Raw genomic sequence first — 14924 nt, forward strand, 5'->3', positions numbered from 1 at the left:
ATATCTTTTTGCAGGTAAAAAAAATGTGCATTTATTATTATTATTTTTACTATGCAGCCTTTAAAGCATTGCACCCGCCATTAGCAGATTGCAGGTACAATGCCTGGATCTTGCATAATCTCAGTAAGCTGTGCGCCCATACCTCTGATATAGGCAGACATTTACTAAATGGCAGGAAGACCGATGAACTACGAGTGCTCAGCAGCGACCTCACAGTTCATTGAGAATTACAAGCTGTAAGCTGCAATGGCTGACGGTACCTGTAGTCTAATTCATTCACAGGAAACTGCCCTGCCCACATGGCTACGCTATTTTAAAAATGTGACAGTGGGTACAGAGAGAAGATTCCCTCACCTGCTGTCACAAAGCAGGCAGCACTGGTGGAGGGAGGTTGCTGCATTATAGCATGTTACACGTTGCACCTTAAATATGAATGTAACATGTTCCTAAAGATAAACTTAGCCTTTAAGGTCTTTTACTTTCATTTGTCTATGCTTCTAGTGTGGCTAGACTTGCTAGAATAGAATAGACTTGCATTGATTCTTTAGCAAACTTTAGATAATGCAAATACATTACATATTTACACACATTAGACCTCATTCACACTGGCATTGTCAAGCCTATGTTTATATGCATTTAGACAACATTTCTAAACACATAAATACATGTAATGTTTATTTGATGATGCCATTCAGCTTCTAGGTTTTATTGCCAAAGCCTAAAGCCCCATACACACTATCAGTTTTTCCTTCAGATTTACCAAAACCATATAATATGAGGTCAAACCTTAGGAGGTTCAATGTGTATGCAATCAGGCAGGCCCTTGCACTACATGGTTTTGGTATATCTAAAGACAAAAATCAGCAGAAAATCTCATAGTGTGTATGGGGCTTCATTTAAAAAAAAAAGAAGTTATAAGTTGATTAACTACCATGCACAGCTGCACCAGATTTGGATTGCACCAGTTTTAGTAAATCTCTCCCTGTACATTTATCTGTATTTAGGTGTTCTCAGTTTATCTGCTTTTAAAATAGAATTATGTGCGTCCAGGATCCAATTAGAAACTCTAAATGCATGTAAATGCTGGTAAACGTGATTAAAAGTGTTTAAAGGGCCCAAACGTGGCTAAACCTGCTATTAATACAGCAACATCTAAATGCAGGAAAAAGTGGTCTGGAGGCATAAAAGCTTTTTATACTTCTGAGATAACTTCTATTGCATTTAGAAACACTAAACGCAGAAGTGCTGTTGTGAGTGACACCTTAGCTAAAAGGTGAGTCCACACATTTTATTTCCCTAAAGTACTAGTGGGAGGAAAATTCAATTTTATGGGCTCCATCTTCATAATGTCAGAACATGAGCTGCCAGGTTTATCAAACTACTGCAAGAGGTCACACTCCCCCACTGGCTAATTAGCTTAGTTTACTCTACAAAAAAGCAGTAGCATTGCGTCTTCTCCTGTTGCAGACGCTGGAGTCAGAGTCCGATGTGCAGACCTGAGAATTGCACTGGGGAGATCTTTTCCGTGGAATCACCAAAATGCGCAAAAAGACAGTGGAAGAGTAAGTCTACCCCATTCACCTTTCAATCCCTGATAACTCAAGAATGACATTTTTGACCTTGGTCAAGCCAACCTTTTAATGTCAATTAAAACTGTCATACCACTAATAGAATGAAATACTACTAGGAGATGATCGTATACTTATGCGTGATCTACAAAGCCAACCCAAGACCTATCCATAAATTATCTATCTTTGCAAACTGTGCTTGTCGCTGTGAACGTCATGAACCATGGAGAAAACTTTGATGGTTTTGAAAATATTTAGATAATAGAACAGTAGGAAACACACACTATAAATTAATTAAATGACATTCACAATACTAAGATGAACAATCAAAACTTATTTTATATATAAAAATGTTTTTATAACAAAGGTATAACTCATGAATGAATGAGTGTGTGACTGTCTGAGTTGGAAAGTAATTGGAAGTGAGTGACTGTGTAAATAAATTATTGAGACTAAAATCTAAAACAAAAAGAGAAAAAAAAAAGAATAAACATAGTAATCCTTACATTTGCAACATACAAAGATGCAAGATAACACTTCTAAGGTGCAGCTTTCCAGCAAAGAGAGGGTTAATGTAAGAAAGAAAGTCGAAGCAAGCAGAGAGCCTCCTTAATTGGGCTCATTCCAGTGGTGAGGGTTATGAGCGACAGCTAAAGCATAACAGAGCCTTTATTTTCATGGCTCTTTGGGGGCCCTCTGTTTGCAGAAAGGGTAACAAACGCTACACACCAGATGGTCTCGTTTTCAAATTCCAACTGGAAAACTCACGACATCATGTAAATGTGTTCCAGATAAATGCAGACATTTTATTTTTTCAATAAAAAAAACAATGCATAGAGAATTCTTGGGGATAAATCTGTGTGGCCTTTAGGAATTAAGAAGGAATTTTCTCCCACATCCAATTTGGCCGAGCACAGCTATTTAATTATGCTAGTGTTTAGTTTTAAAACATAGTTGAGCAAGTAGTGAGCTCTATGCTGCAAATACTGTAAATCTTGCTTAATACAGTTTTAAAGAGGGAAAACCTTTTACCTTTAAATTTATTTTTTTGCAAATGCATTCCTACGTTATATATTAGTTAATTTAGTATTTCAAATGCACACAAAATAAGTGCCTTAAGCAAATCAGAACATACTTTACTATTTGATCCTTATAATCAAGTTGACTGTTGTTAAGTCTGAGCAGAGGTGGTCTGTAAAATGAAGAATCAGCGCTACCCCACTGCACCAAGCCAGCGGTAAGCCTAACATCACGGAGGTCTTTCTGATATTTACTGGCTGACACCATTTCTGCTCCCTAGGTTTAAGAAGCTACACTATGCAATCTCCAGGGAATAGGAAAACAACTTGGAAAGGAAAAGGACAACTTCCTTTTTTATTTAAGTCAGGGAATGGGTCACATACACGACTGGAGCATAAGTAATCACACACGTGTTACAAAGGTCGTAGCATTGAGATGCAAAGCAAATATACTGGAGTGCTGTCTCTATCAGCTATATTCATATCCATTGAGTTGGTAGTTTAATGGTAACTCAATTATCCCATTAATGAGTTAGTATCCCTCCAAAATGCTCCACAAATGTTAACTACATTGCACTGTTGGGTGGATTTACAAAAACTGGAGAGTGCAAAATCAGGTGCAGCTCTGCATAGAAACCAGCTTCCAGGTTTTATTGTTAAAGCTTAATTGAAAAAGCTAAAAGGATAAGTTCACCTTTTAGCAAAAAATAAATGCACATTTTTTTTGCAGGTAAAAAAATGTACATTTATTATTTTTTGTTTCTGGAGCCTCTAAAGCAGGGATATGCAATTAGCGGACCTCCAGCTGTTGCAAAACTACAAGTCCCATCATGCCTCTGCCTCTGGGTGTCATGCTTGTGACTGTCAGAGTCTTGCTATGCCTCATGGGACTTGTAGTTTTGCAACAGCTGGAGGTCCGCTAATTGCATATCCCTGCTCTAAAGCATTGCTGATCACTGGTGCCATGCAGGTCTCCTGCAGCCTGTCAGTGTATCTGTGTGCCTGTACTTCCCATACAGGCAAGCAGATACAATCTGACAGGAAGAGAGAATGAACTACCACAGTGCTCAACAATGACGTGGTGGTTCATTGAAAACCACAAGCTGACAGCCACATAGACAGCCGGACGTTGTCGTTTTCCATTCACAGAATATTGTGAACAAGTATCGGAGGAGCCCCACTTAGCCATGTTTTTTTAAACTTGTGACAGCTAGCGCAGGGGGGGGGGGGGGGGGTCAGATCGGGGAATTGGAGGGTGTTGTCTAGTTCTATGAATATGGGTGTAATGTGTAACATGTTACTAAAGGAAAACGTATCCTTGAAGTTAAAACTGATTGGTTACCATGCACAGCTGCACCAGATTTTGCACCTCTGTGTGTTGTTGACTCAGAAATGTGATATGTATTTTTCAGCTAGAAACCAATTTTACTGTAATTATGCAAGATACAGTACATTCAAGTGTCAGATTGGTATGTAAATTATACACTATACTCTGAAGTCATATAAGGGACTGTGTTTTAGCTGTGTAGTTAGCCGATTACAGAAAGACTTCACCCCAAAAATTCCAAAAATAAAGAATGACAAAAAATCTTACCTACTTTTCTGTAAAACTATCCCTTATGTACAGACAATAAATACTCATACACATGTTGGGTAAGCGCATCAATGGCTTTAACCACTTGCAGACTGCCCACCATACATACAGTGTCTTGCAAAAGTATTCACCCCCTTGGCTTTTTTACCTATTTTGTTACATTACAGCCTTTAGATCAATGTTTTTTTAATCTGATCTATATGTGATGGATAAGAAACACAATAGTCTAAGTTGGTGAAGTAAAATTATAAAAATATACACATAAAACTATTTTTCAGAAATAAAAAAATTATAATTGCCATATGCGTATGTATTCACCCCCTTTGTTATGAAGCCCATAAAAAGCTCTGGTGCAACCAATTACCTTCAGAAGTCACATAATTAGTGAAATGATGTCCACCTGTGTGCAATCTAAGTGTCAGATGATCTGTCATTACATATACACACCTATTTGAAAGGCCCAAGAAGCTGCAACACCTAAGCAAGAGGCACCACTAACCAACACTGCCATGAAAACCAAGGAACTCTTCAAACAAGTAAGGGACAATGTTGTTGAGAAGTACAAGTCAGGGTTAGGTTATAAAAAAATATTCAAATCTTTGATGATCCCTAGGAGCACCAGCTTATCTATCATAACCAAATGGAAAGAACATGGCCCAACAGCAAACCTGCCAAGAGACGGTCACACACCAAAACTCACGGACCGGGCAAGGAGGGCATTAATCAAAGAAGCAGCACAGAGACCTAAGGTAACCCTGGAGGAGCTGCAGAGTTCCACAGCAGAGACTGGAGTATCTGTACATAGGACAACAATAAGCTGTACGCTCCACAGAGTTGGGCTTTATGGCAGAGTGGCCAGACAAAAGCCATTACTTTCAGCAAAAAAGAAAATGGCACGTTTTGAGTTTGTGAAAAGGCATGTGGGGGACTCCCAAAATGTATGGAGGAAGGTTCTCCGGCCTGATGAGACTAAAATGTAACTTTTTGTCCATCAAAGAAAACACTATGTATGGAGAAAACCCAACACATCACATCACCCAAAGAACACCATCCCCTCAGTGAAACATGGTGGTGGCAGCATTACGCTGTGGGGATATTTTTCAGCAGTCGGGACTGGAAAACTGGTCAGAGTTGAGGGAAAGATGGATGGTGCTAAATACAGGGATATTCTTGGGAAAAACCTGTATCACCTGTGTGTGATTGAGGCTAGGACAGAGGTCCACCTACCAGCAGGACAATGACCCCAAACACACTGCTAAAGCAACACTTGAGTGGTTTAAGGGGAAACATATAAATGTGTTGGAATAGCCTAGTCAACACCCAGATCTCAATCCAATAGAAAGCCTGTGGTCAGACTTAAAGATTGCTGTTCACAAACGCAAACCATCCTGCTGGAGAAGTTTTGCAAGGAGGAATGGGCAAAAATCCCAGTGGTAAGATGTAGCAAGCTCATAGAGACTTATCCAAAGTGCTTGGAGCTGTGATAGTCGCAAAAGGTGGCTCTACAAAGTATTGAATTTAGGGGGGTAACTAGTTATGCATATTGACTTTTTCTATTATTTTATCCTATTTGTTGTTTGCTTCACAATAAAAAAAAAAAAATCTTCAAAGTTGTGGCCATGTTCTGTAAATTAAATGATGCAAATCCTCAAACAATCCATGTTAATTCCAGGTTGTGAGGCAACAAAACACAAAATATGCCAAAGGGGTGAATACTTTTGCAAGGCACTGTATACTGCGTGATCTCACACTTCCAAGTCTGCGATGTGCGCCACCAGCGACCCACCCCTGCTGTGATCACACACAGCAGGAGCCCAGCAGCAGGTATACCGCAGACTAGATGTCTGCCTGCACCCGCCAATTAGACAGTTCACAGGCAGAATGGCAATCTTACCATTGAAATGAAACACCTTTTCATAAAAATCCAGCAATTCCGCTGGAGGTCACACAGAGATTCTCCCAGCGAATGCTTGCTATTGTTTGCTGAGTATAGTTACAATAAGGCAGCCCCAAAGAAGCTCCAAAACCTTTTTTTTGTGTGGCGCAGTGTTTCATCACATGTTTTGGTGCATTTGTAGTTTGTTTGCCACACATCAAAATTGCATGGCAAGCATGCGTGTTCTACCCATTCTTGGGATGCTATTAAAAGTTAATGGCACTGCAAGCACGATGTGTGTTTGCAGCCCAGTTTGCTTTGTCACACATTCCAGAGACACCGCGTGTTAATGGAACCTAAGGAAGTAGTGAAAGCCTATGTGGCCTCTTCTAATGTTACTGCACTGCAGAAACAAAGGATACCCCTCAGTTTCCTTTCTTAGCCATTTCTGGGAATGTAAGGGTATTGACTGTCTCCTGGCAGCATGATATGGGGCACCTGGCCAGTCTGTAAGCAGTGATAGTGTGCATATTGGTGTTTTTTTTTTTTTTTTGCAGAGAGGGGTATTTGAACCTAGAACTTCTCCTATCCCTAGTACATTGTTTTAGGTCTGGCAGTGAGTGCAAAACAATCTCTATTCACTTTTATAGTAAATTAAGTTTATCATAAACACAGAGATCAGGTCAGCTCAATGTGACCATTTTTGCAGTCTGAAACCACATTTTGTGTTGGGCATGCATATGAGTCCTCAGGGATTGTACTCACACTTATCAGTAATGGCTGTATTAGTGCAGGTTTTCTCACACTGTAAGGCTAGGTTTAGATGTGCGTTTAAACTCACCGTTCTTCTAAAGAATGATCCATGTTCAGATCACCTTTCAGAGGCAATTGGCAGGTGATGAGGAGGCAACATTACGCCTTCTCACCACGGTTGTAGAGAGTTTGCAGCACTTCCCTATTTGCTTGAATAGGTTGTGTTCTACAGGCTTGCTGCCCACCAATGGCAATATACTGGATAGGTGAAGGGAACCATAACAACTGCTACATGTGAACACCACCAACCACTGCCATTGCAGCTCAAGGGGGACAGTTGGGGGCGCTAAAACACATCTCAACCAGGGGGTTTTAACATCCCACCAATCACACATCTAAGCTTAACCTGAGGACCAATTCAACCCTAATGCAGCAGGATGCAATTGGCTGCAGTTGGAGCAGCCAAAAATGCATCCAACTGCAGGCAATTGCATCCCGTTGCATAGACAGTCCAAAATCCTATGGGCATAGTTCACAATATTGCAGTGCAGTGCTACCTTTTTCTGCACTGCAAACATGCAAAAAATGCATGCAAACTCATGCTAACGCATTCCAACGCATAACAGTGCATATAGAAGCCCAGGAAAGAAAAAAGAAGGAAGTGACCTCACAGGACAAATGCAGATAGAAAAACATGTGTCAACTGGATGTAGATGCGCATATAAATACACAGCAAATGCATGCATACATGCAAGGTAAAAATGCGCAGTAGATGTGCAAATTCTAGTGTGAGTGGGCCCTTACTCATTTCAAATGTCTGCAAAAGAAGTAGCCTGTATTGCCTTTCATATCCAATCAGATGTCCCTTTATCCAAATGCAGTACTGCAAAAAAAGAAACAAAGAATCTGGGTGGCTGCTATAAGTACACAGTTTATGTTAGTAACCTTTTTCATCAATGACTTGTACTGTAACATTCTTATTTTCAGCACACAGGGTCCATGCTTGCAAGCACTCCCATCTATGACTAGTCCTATGTAATGCAGTTCTCGGAAACAGTGCTTTTAAAAGCCAACATTATTCATTGTCTGTATGGTGACATACAACACACTGTCTCTGGAAAAGCTGCAGGAATACTCAGATGATGCTCATGAGTACAACCTCTAATTGTGTGGAACTCTGTTAAACTAAAATAGGAGCGGTAGGAGCAGTGTGAGGGAGGAGAGGTTATTTTTAAATTCAGTTTACTATATTTTACACACAGTTCTTCAAACTATGGAAAGATGTCTAATCAGAATAAAACAGCGGACTCCCCTCTCTGGGATAATAGATTCCACACCTGTGGTATGTATTTAGAGAAGACGTTTGCATAGAGCACAAACTATCTTCTTTTGAAACTGTCTCTTTGGCCTCTTACCAATAACTAGCCGGAAATTCAGCTGACATCATCATTATTAATGCTTCATCTACTGTTTTTAAAGAGGAAAACAGTTTATGGAAAACGCACCATTTAAAATGTTGAAATTGTCTTGTATACGTGTATATATATATATATATATATATATATATATATATATATATATATATATACTGTATTTGCTGGCGTATAAGACTACCTTTTACACTTAAAAAAAATGGCCAAAAATTGGGGGTCGTCTTATACACCGGGTATACAGGTATACAATGCTGCCCGATGGATGTCAGCCCCCAAATGTCTGCTAATACTGTATGTGGCTTCAGCAACAAACAGTATACTCCGTTGAGCCAATCCCGGCGAGCGATGTATTCTATTAATGAATACAGAGCCTGCTTGGATTGGAGTAACAACCACTGCCAATCCGAGCAGGCTACATAGAGTAGCCTGCTCGGATGGGCTTTGAGAGAGAGAGAGAGAGAGAGAGAGGCAAGGGCTGATGATGCTACAGCCTCTGCCAATCCAAGCAGGCGTTGTATTCATTAAAATAATACACCGCTCACCATACTTCCCTGGGTAAATCCATTCACTGATCTCCTACTACTATACATCCTGCTATTTGCCTTTGAGGTCTGAGGCACCCAAGAGGGACAGGTAAATCTGGGACATATGACAGGGGGGTTATTAAATGCATTTTGGTGGACAATTCCCATAGAATGTAACCCAAAAGTGGTATAGGTTTGGTTAGTGAAAAATTCTACTTTCCAGAGTTGTGGCATTCAATAGATCTCTGTTTGTGTTATTATTGTTTGATTTACTTTATGACATAACACAGCATGGCGGATGAGTAGTTGGCATTCTTGCTTTGTATTTTTTAATCGTTCTAATGTTTTTTTAAAATGGTGTTGCCTCAGAAGGGGGGTAGTCTTATACCGCGAGTATTGCCCAAAACCTATGTTTTCACTTGAAAAATAGGGGGTCGTCTTATACGCCCAGTCGTCTTATACGCCGGCAAATACGGTATATATATATATATATATATATATATATATATATATATATATATATACATGGCTTAAAAAAATTAAAGGAACACTTTGAATACCCAAAAACACATCAGATCTCAATGGGGAAAAATATCACGCTGGATATCTATACTGATTTGGACTGATATGGACTGGGTAGTGTGTTAGGAACGAAAGGATGCCACATCGTTTGATGGAAATTAAAATTATAAACCTACAGTGGGCTGAATTCAAAGACACCCCGAAAAACAAATTGAAAAAATGATGCAGCAGGCTAGTCCATTTTGCTGAAATTTCATTGCAGCAACTCAAGATGGTACTCGGTAGTTTGTATGGCTCTCACATGCTTATATGCATGTCTGACAACACTGGGGTATGCTCCTAATGAGATGATGGATGGTGTCCTGGGGTATTTCCTCCCAGATCTGGACCAGGGCATCACTGAGCTCCTGAACAGACTGAGGTGCAACCTGGTGGCGTCGGTTGGATTGACACATAATGTCACAGAGGTGTTCTATTGGATTTAGGTCAGGTGAGTGTCAGGGCCATTTAATGATATCAATTCTTTCATTCTTCAGAAACTGGATACATACTCTCGCCACATGAGGCCAGGCATTGTCATGTACCAGGAGGAACCCGGGACCCACTGCGCCAGCGTAAAGGTCTGACAATGGGTTCAAGGATTTCATCCCGATATCTAATGGCAATCAGAGTACCATTGTCTAGTATGTAGAGGTCTGTGCGTCCCTCCATGGATATGCTACCCCAGACCATCACTGACCCACCACCAAATCGGTCATGCTGAATGATGTTACAGGCAGCATAATGTACTCCATGGCTTCTCTAGACCCTTAAATGTCTGTCACATGTGCTCAGGGTGAACCTGCTCTCATTTTTGAAAAGCACAGGGCGCCAGTGCCGGTCCCGCCAATTCTGGTGTTCAATGGCAAATGCCAAACGAGCTCCACAGTGCCTGGTAGTGAGCACAGGGCTCACTAAAGGACATTGGGCCCTCAGGCCACCCTCCTGAAGTCTGTTTCTGATTGTTTGGTCAGAGATATTCACACCAGTGGCCTGCTGGAGGTCATTTTGTTGGGCTCTGGCAGTGCTCATCTTGTTTCTCCTTGCACAAAGGAGCAGATACCAGTACTACTTGTGGGTTAAGGACCTTCTAGGGTCCTGTCCAGTTATCTTATGCCCTGTACACACGGTCGGACAATCCAACCACAAAATCCGTCAGATTTTTTCCGATGGATACACATGGTCACACAAAGTTGTCGGAAAATCCGATCATTCTGAACGAGGTGATGTCAAACACGTACGTCGGGACTATAAATGGGCCAATAGCCTTCGTCACTCTTAGTTTATTCTGAGCATGTGTGGCACTTTGTCCGTCGGAATTGTCTACACACGATCAAAATTTATGCAATCAGATTTTGTTGACAGAAAATTTTAGATCCAGCTCTAAAACTTTGTGTGTCAGAAAATCTGACAGAAAAAGTCCGATAGAGCCCACACACGATCGGATTTTCAGACAACATAATTCGATCTGACTTATCCATTATGCCCTGTACACACGGTCGGACATTCCGACAACAAAATCCCTCAGATTTTTTCCAACGGATTTTGGCTGAAACTAGTCTTGCATACACACGGTCGCACAAAGTTGTCGGAAAATCCAATTGTTCGGAACGAGGTGACGTTAGTAACATACAACGGAACTACGTAGAGGCCAGTAGCCAATAGCTTTCATCTCCAAATTTTTTCTGAGCATGCGTGGCATTTTGTGCGTCGGAATTCTCTACACACTTTTAGAAAATTTTAGATCCTGCTCTCAAACTTTTTCAGTCACAAGTTCCGATAGAAAAAGTCAGACAGAGCCCACACACGATCGGATTTTCTGACAACACAATCTGATCAGACTTATTCCGTCTTAATTTCCGACCGTGTGTATGGGGCATTAGAGTAACTGGCTGTTTCCTGGAATATCCTCCATGCTCTCGAGACTGTGCTGAGAGAAACAGCAAGCCTTCTGGCAATGGCATGCTAACTTTATTGTGATTTTTTTAATGACCAAAAAACTCAAATGATCAAATCATAGCCACAAATAAAAAGGTTTTGCTTTACACTGGATCTCACTGATCTCCTAAAGGTAGCCATATGCCACTTACACACGACAGGACTTTCCGTCAGACTAGGTCTGACGGTCTTACTAGGTCTGACGGTCTTCCCGACGGACCTTCGGCTGAGTTCCGATGGACTTTCCGAACAAACGGACTTGGCCATACATGAATGGACTAAGTCTGTTTGTTTTGAACGTGATGACGTAAACGGGACTTAACAAGGAAGTTCAATAGCCAGTAGCCAATAGCTGCCCTTGCATCGTATTTGGTTTGTCGGACCAGCACACAGACGAACGGTTTTCCCGATTTTAGTCCATCGGAATTGAGTCCGTTGGATAGATTTGAAACATGTTCTATTTCTAGGTCCGTCTGATTTTTTTTTTTTTTTAAATGATCGGACTAGCCCACACACGATCGGATCTAATCCCTTCAGACCTAGTCTGCAGGAAAGTCCGGTCGTGTGTACGCGCCATCACATGGATCTAAACTCGGCCAGTTCAGCAGAGACCAGCCTGATTTTGATTCATGTATGGGCAAGCTGGTTGTACAGAAGTCGATCCAACTTCTGTTTTTCCCCAAAAACCAGTGCCGCCAGCTATAGGATCAGTGTGCTCTGACAGTGGGTAAGACACCCATCCATCAGAATACAAAAGCATCGCAGGAGTGATTTCCCATACACATACAATGTGTGAATGGGGCAATCAAGGCTTTTTTTTCCATTGAACCCGCTGGTTGAACAAAAAAATAAAAGATTAATGTATGGCCAGCTTAACAACTGATACACTCTGGTAGAAATTAATCAACAGAAACCACATTTTATATTTTTGAAAAAGTTCTTCTTGATGTATCTCATTTACCTCATCGTCTTTATACCAGGAAAGGCTCTCTGCAGTAAGAATAAACCAGTAGTCTTTGGATCCTCCTTTCATAAGACTGATATTGCTAATAGTCAACCAACCCTTCCGAATAACCTGCACAGAAAAAGTACATGAGCATGTAAAATTTTCAGTAACATACCTGAGTAACTTTAATAATTAGTAGATCTAAGACACAGGTAGTTTGAGTAATATGCAACTCTCAAGTGTTCCTATAATGGCTGAGGTTGGCTCTACCTTCCAAGACTATGTATTGATTCCTAAAGGGGTTGTAAAGGTACATTTTTATAATTTTTTTAAAATAACAAACATGTTGTACTTACCGTACCTCCTCTATGCAAGTGTTTTGTACAGAGTGGCCCTGATTCTCCTTTCCTGGGATCCCCCGGCGACACTCCTTCTCTTCTCGAGTGCCCCCACGCAAAGCCGCATTCCATGGCGGCACTCCTGTGGGCACGCTCCCAAGTCCTGCTGTTGTGTCCATTGACATAGACAGCAGGGCTCACCTCCACCTCCCATGTCACTGGATTTGATTGACAGCAGTGGGAGCCAATGGCTCCTGCTGCTTTCAATATACCCAATGAGGATCTGAGACAGGGACTGGAGCTGCTGTGCTCAACGGGTTCAGGTAAGTAAAAGGGGGACTCTGGGGGGCTGCTGCACAGAAGATGTTTCACCTTAATGCATAGATTGCATTGAGGTGAAAAACCTTGAGGGTTTACAACCCCTTTAAATGTTATGGGTCGCCTCAATAACCAATAGGGATGTTCAAGAAGTTGGGCCAAGGCCAATTATCACCAACAATTGGAAATTGGCAAATGACCTCAGGAATCCATATTATTGGACCTACTGATATCACTTTGACATGTTTTCCAAAAAAAGTACTCACTATATAGTAAAACAAGGGGAAGGAGATGTGTATAGCATAGCCATAGCCAAAGCATGCCCAAATATTGCACACTACACCTACAAAAATATTTCTAGTTCTGTAATCGAAGCTATACAACAGGGAGAGTGTTATCACTTGTTTAAAGTCTGCAGTTTCCAGTGTCTAAACTTTAACTCTAGCCTGCTTAATGGACTGCTAATAAAACAGATCATACTTGGGAGACACAATGACCCTGTGCTTTCTGCATCCTGTAAGCCTACAAAGTCTAAAAAAGATAACAGAACTGTATAAAGCAGTAGAGCCTTACTGGCTTACAGTACTCTGATTTCTTGTGCAGAGGCTTATGGAAACTAATAATCCGATGCCCATCCAGCACAAACTCAGATGCCTTTTATTTAAAAAAGAAATAATTAGTAATGGCTTTGAGTATGCTTACAACCCCTGTAATTCTGGACAGCCAGCCGCAACAGTTTTCTAAACATCTGCATCAAACTTTGCATAGAGCGCATGCACACCTAAAAAATGGAAATGGTTGGGGCACGTTTTGTCATAGCACAATGCTTCTCTTAAAGTGGAACTTTAGGCTGAAAACTAAGTCCTGCTAGATCACTTCAGGCTGGGCCCTTTTGTAGGTATAGCTATGTAAAACATTAAAAACAGGTGCCTATACTGTTTAGAATCCAGTAATACACTGTCTCACCCAGCTCTGCACATGCTCATTGTGCCAAAAATCAGAGACACTAGAGGCCAATCTACTGATAGAATAAAGATTTACTGCTACTCGGGGGCTCAGGGGTTCAGCAAAATGGCAGCCTCCAGCAAACAGAAACAGGAGCAATGCTGGAGGCAATTTTCAGCATGCACTCATTTTGATAGAATAGCTATTAATGTGGACTGTATATTCCTTGCCAAAGAACAGTATTTTTTTTATCAAGTTGGTATGGGTAAAGTTCCATGTTAGGAGAGGCAGAAGGAGAAATTTATGACTCAAGCTGTGTCATAAAATCTGTCACTACTCCTGTGTTGCAAGGTCAACTGTGTGCCAAAATTTTTTTATTTTTTTAAATTAAAGTTTCTTATTCTTGGAGGGGCATGTCCGGATGTGAGCCGAGGAGGGCGTGCTGGTGAAGAGCTCTGTTAATCCTGCAGTATTCCGTCCCCATCCTTCCCACAGCACATCCTGGTGAGCCTGTACAGCTGCCCTGCTTGTCCCCGGATATCCGCTGCCTCATTCCCAGCCTGAATTTCGGACTGAATTTTGTCCGACTTTGTCAATATCTGGGCCGCAGCCAGCTCCACACATCTGCGGCCCGCCGCCATCTTGAGGCCTACGGAGCCTCCTGCATCCTCCGTGCTTTGGTGCCATGATCCACAGGGAGAGCGGCCACTCCACACTTCCATCCCTGAAGCAACATCCCTGGAGGGGGCTGTTAGGGTGTGCAGCATCTGGGGGTTGTCAGCCAGTGCCATTAGGCCTCAGAGGGGGAGGTCAGCATTGCACTAGTCTCAGGTATCTGCCACCCCTGGATAGAAGTCTCCCTCTCTTCACAACACAGGCTCTCTTAAAGGGGCAATTCCAAAATCCTGCAGTTTAGCCTGAAAATCCCCAGAACACCTGCTCATGCCTTCAAAGAGAAAATCAGCAACCAAAAAGGATCAATTTAGAGCGCTGTTAGCAGACATGGAACTGGCAGTGAACCCGGTGGCCTCTCTACCTCTGCAGGCAACACAGGCAAGTGACACCACTGTTATCCTTGTTATCCTTAGAACAGAGTAGAATCCCCTTACTG

General features: G+C 41.6%; 1 protein-coding gene across 1 annotated transcript in view; it reads right to left on the reverse strand.

Moving 5' to 3' along the window:
• The window catches only part of DNM3 (dynamin 3), a 514556-nt gene that overhangs the window by 368330 nt on the left and 131302 nt on the right, over positions 1–14924 (reverse strand). The window contains exon 16 of the mRNA XM_077453003.1: positions 12228–12341. Within this exon, the coding sequence (XP_077309129.1) occupies positions 12228–12341 (114 nt within the window). The remainder of the gene's footprint in view (positions 1–12227; positions 12342–14924) is intronic.

This window comes from Lithobates pipiens, unplaced genomic scaffold, assembly GCF_037356315.1.
Source record: "Lithobates pipiens isolate NorthernLeopardFrog02 unplaced genomic scaffold, aLitPip1_a1.2 Scaffold_23, whole genome shotgun sequence".
Taxonomy (NCBI): Eukaryota; Metazoa; Chordata; class Amphibia; order Anura; family Ranidae; genus Lithobates; species Lithobates pipiens.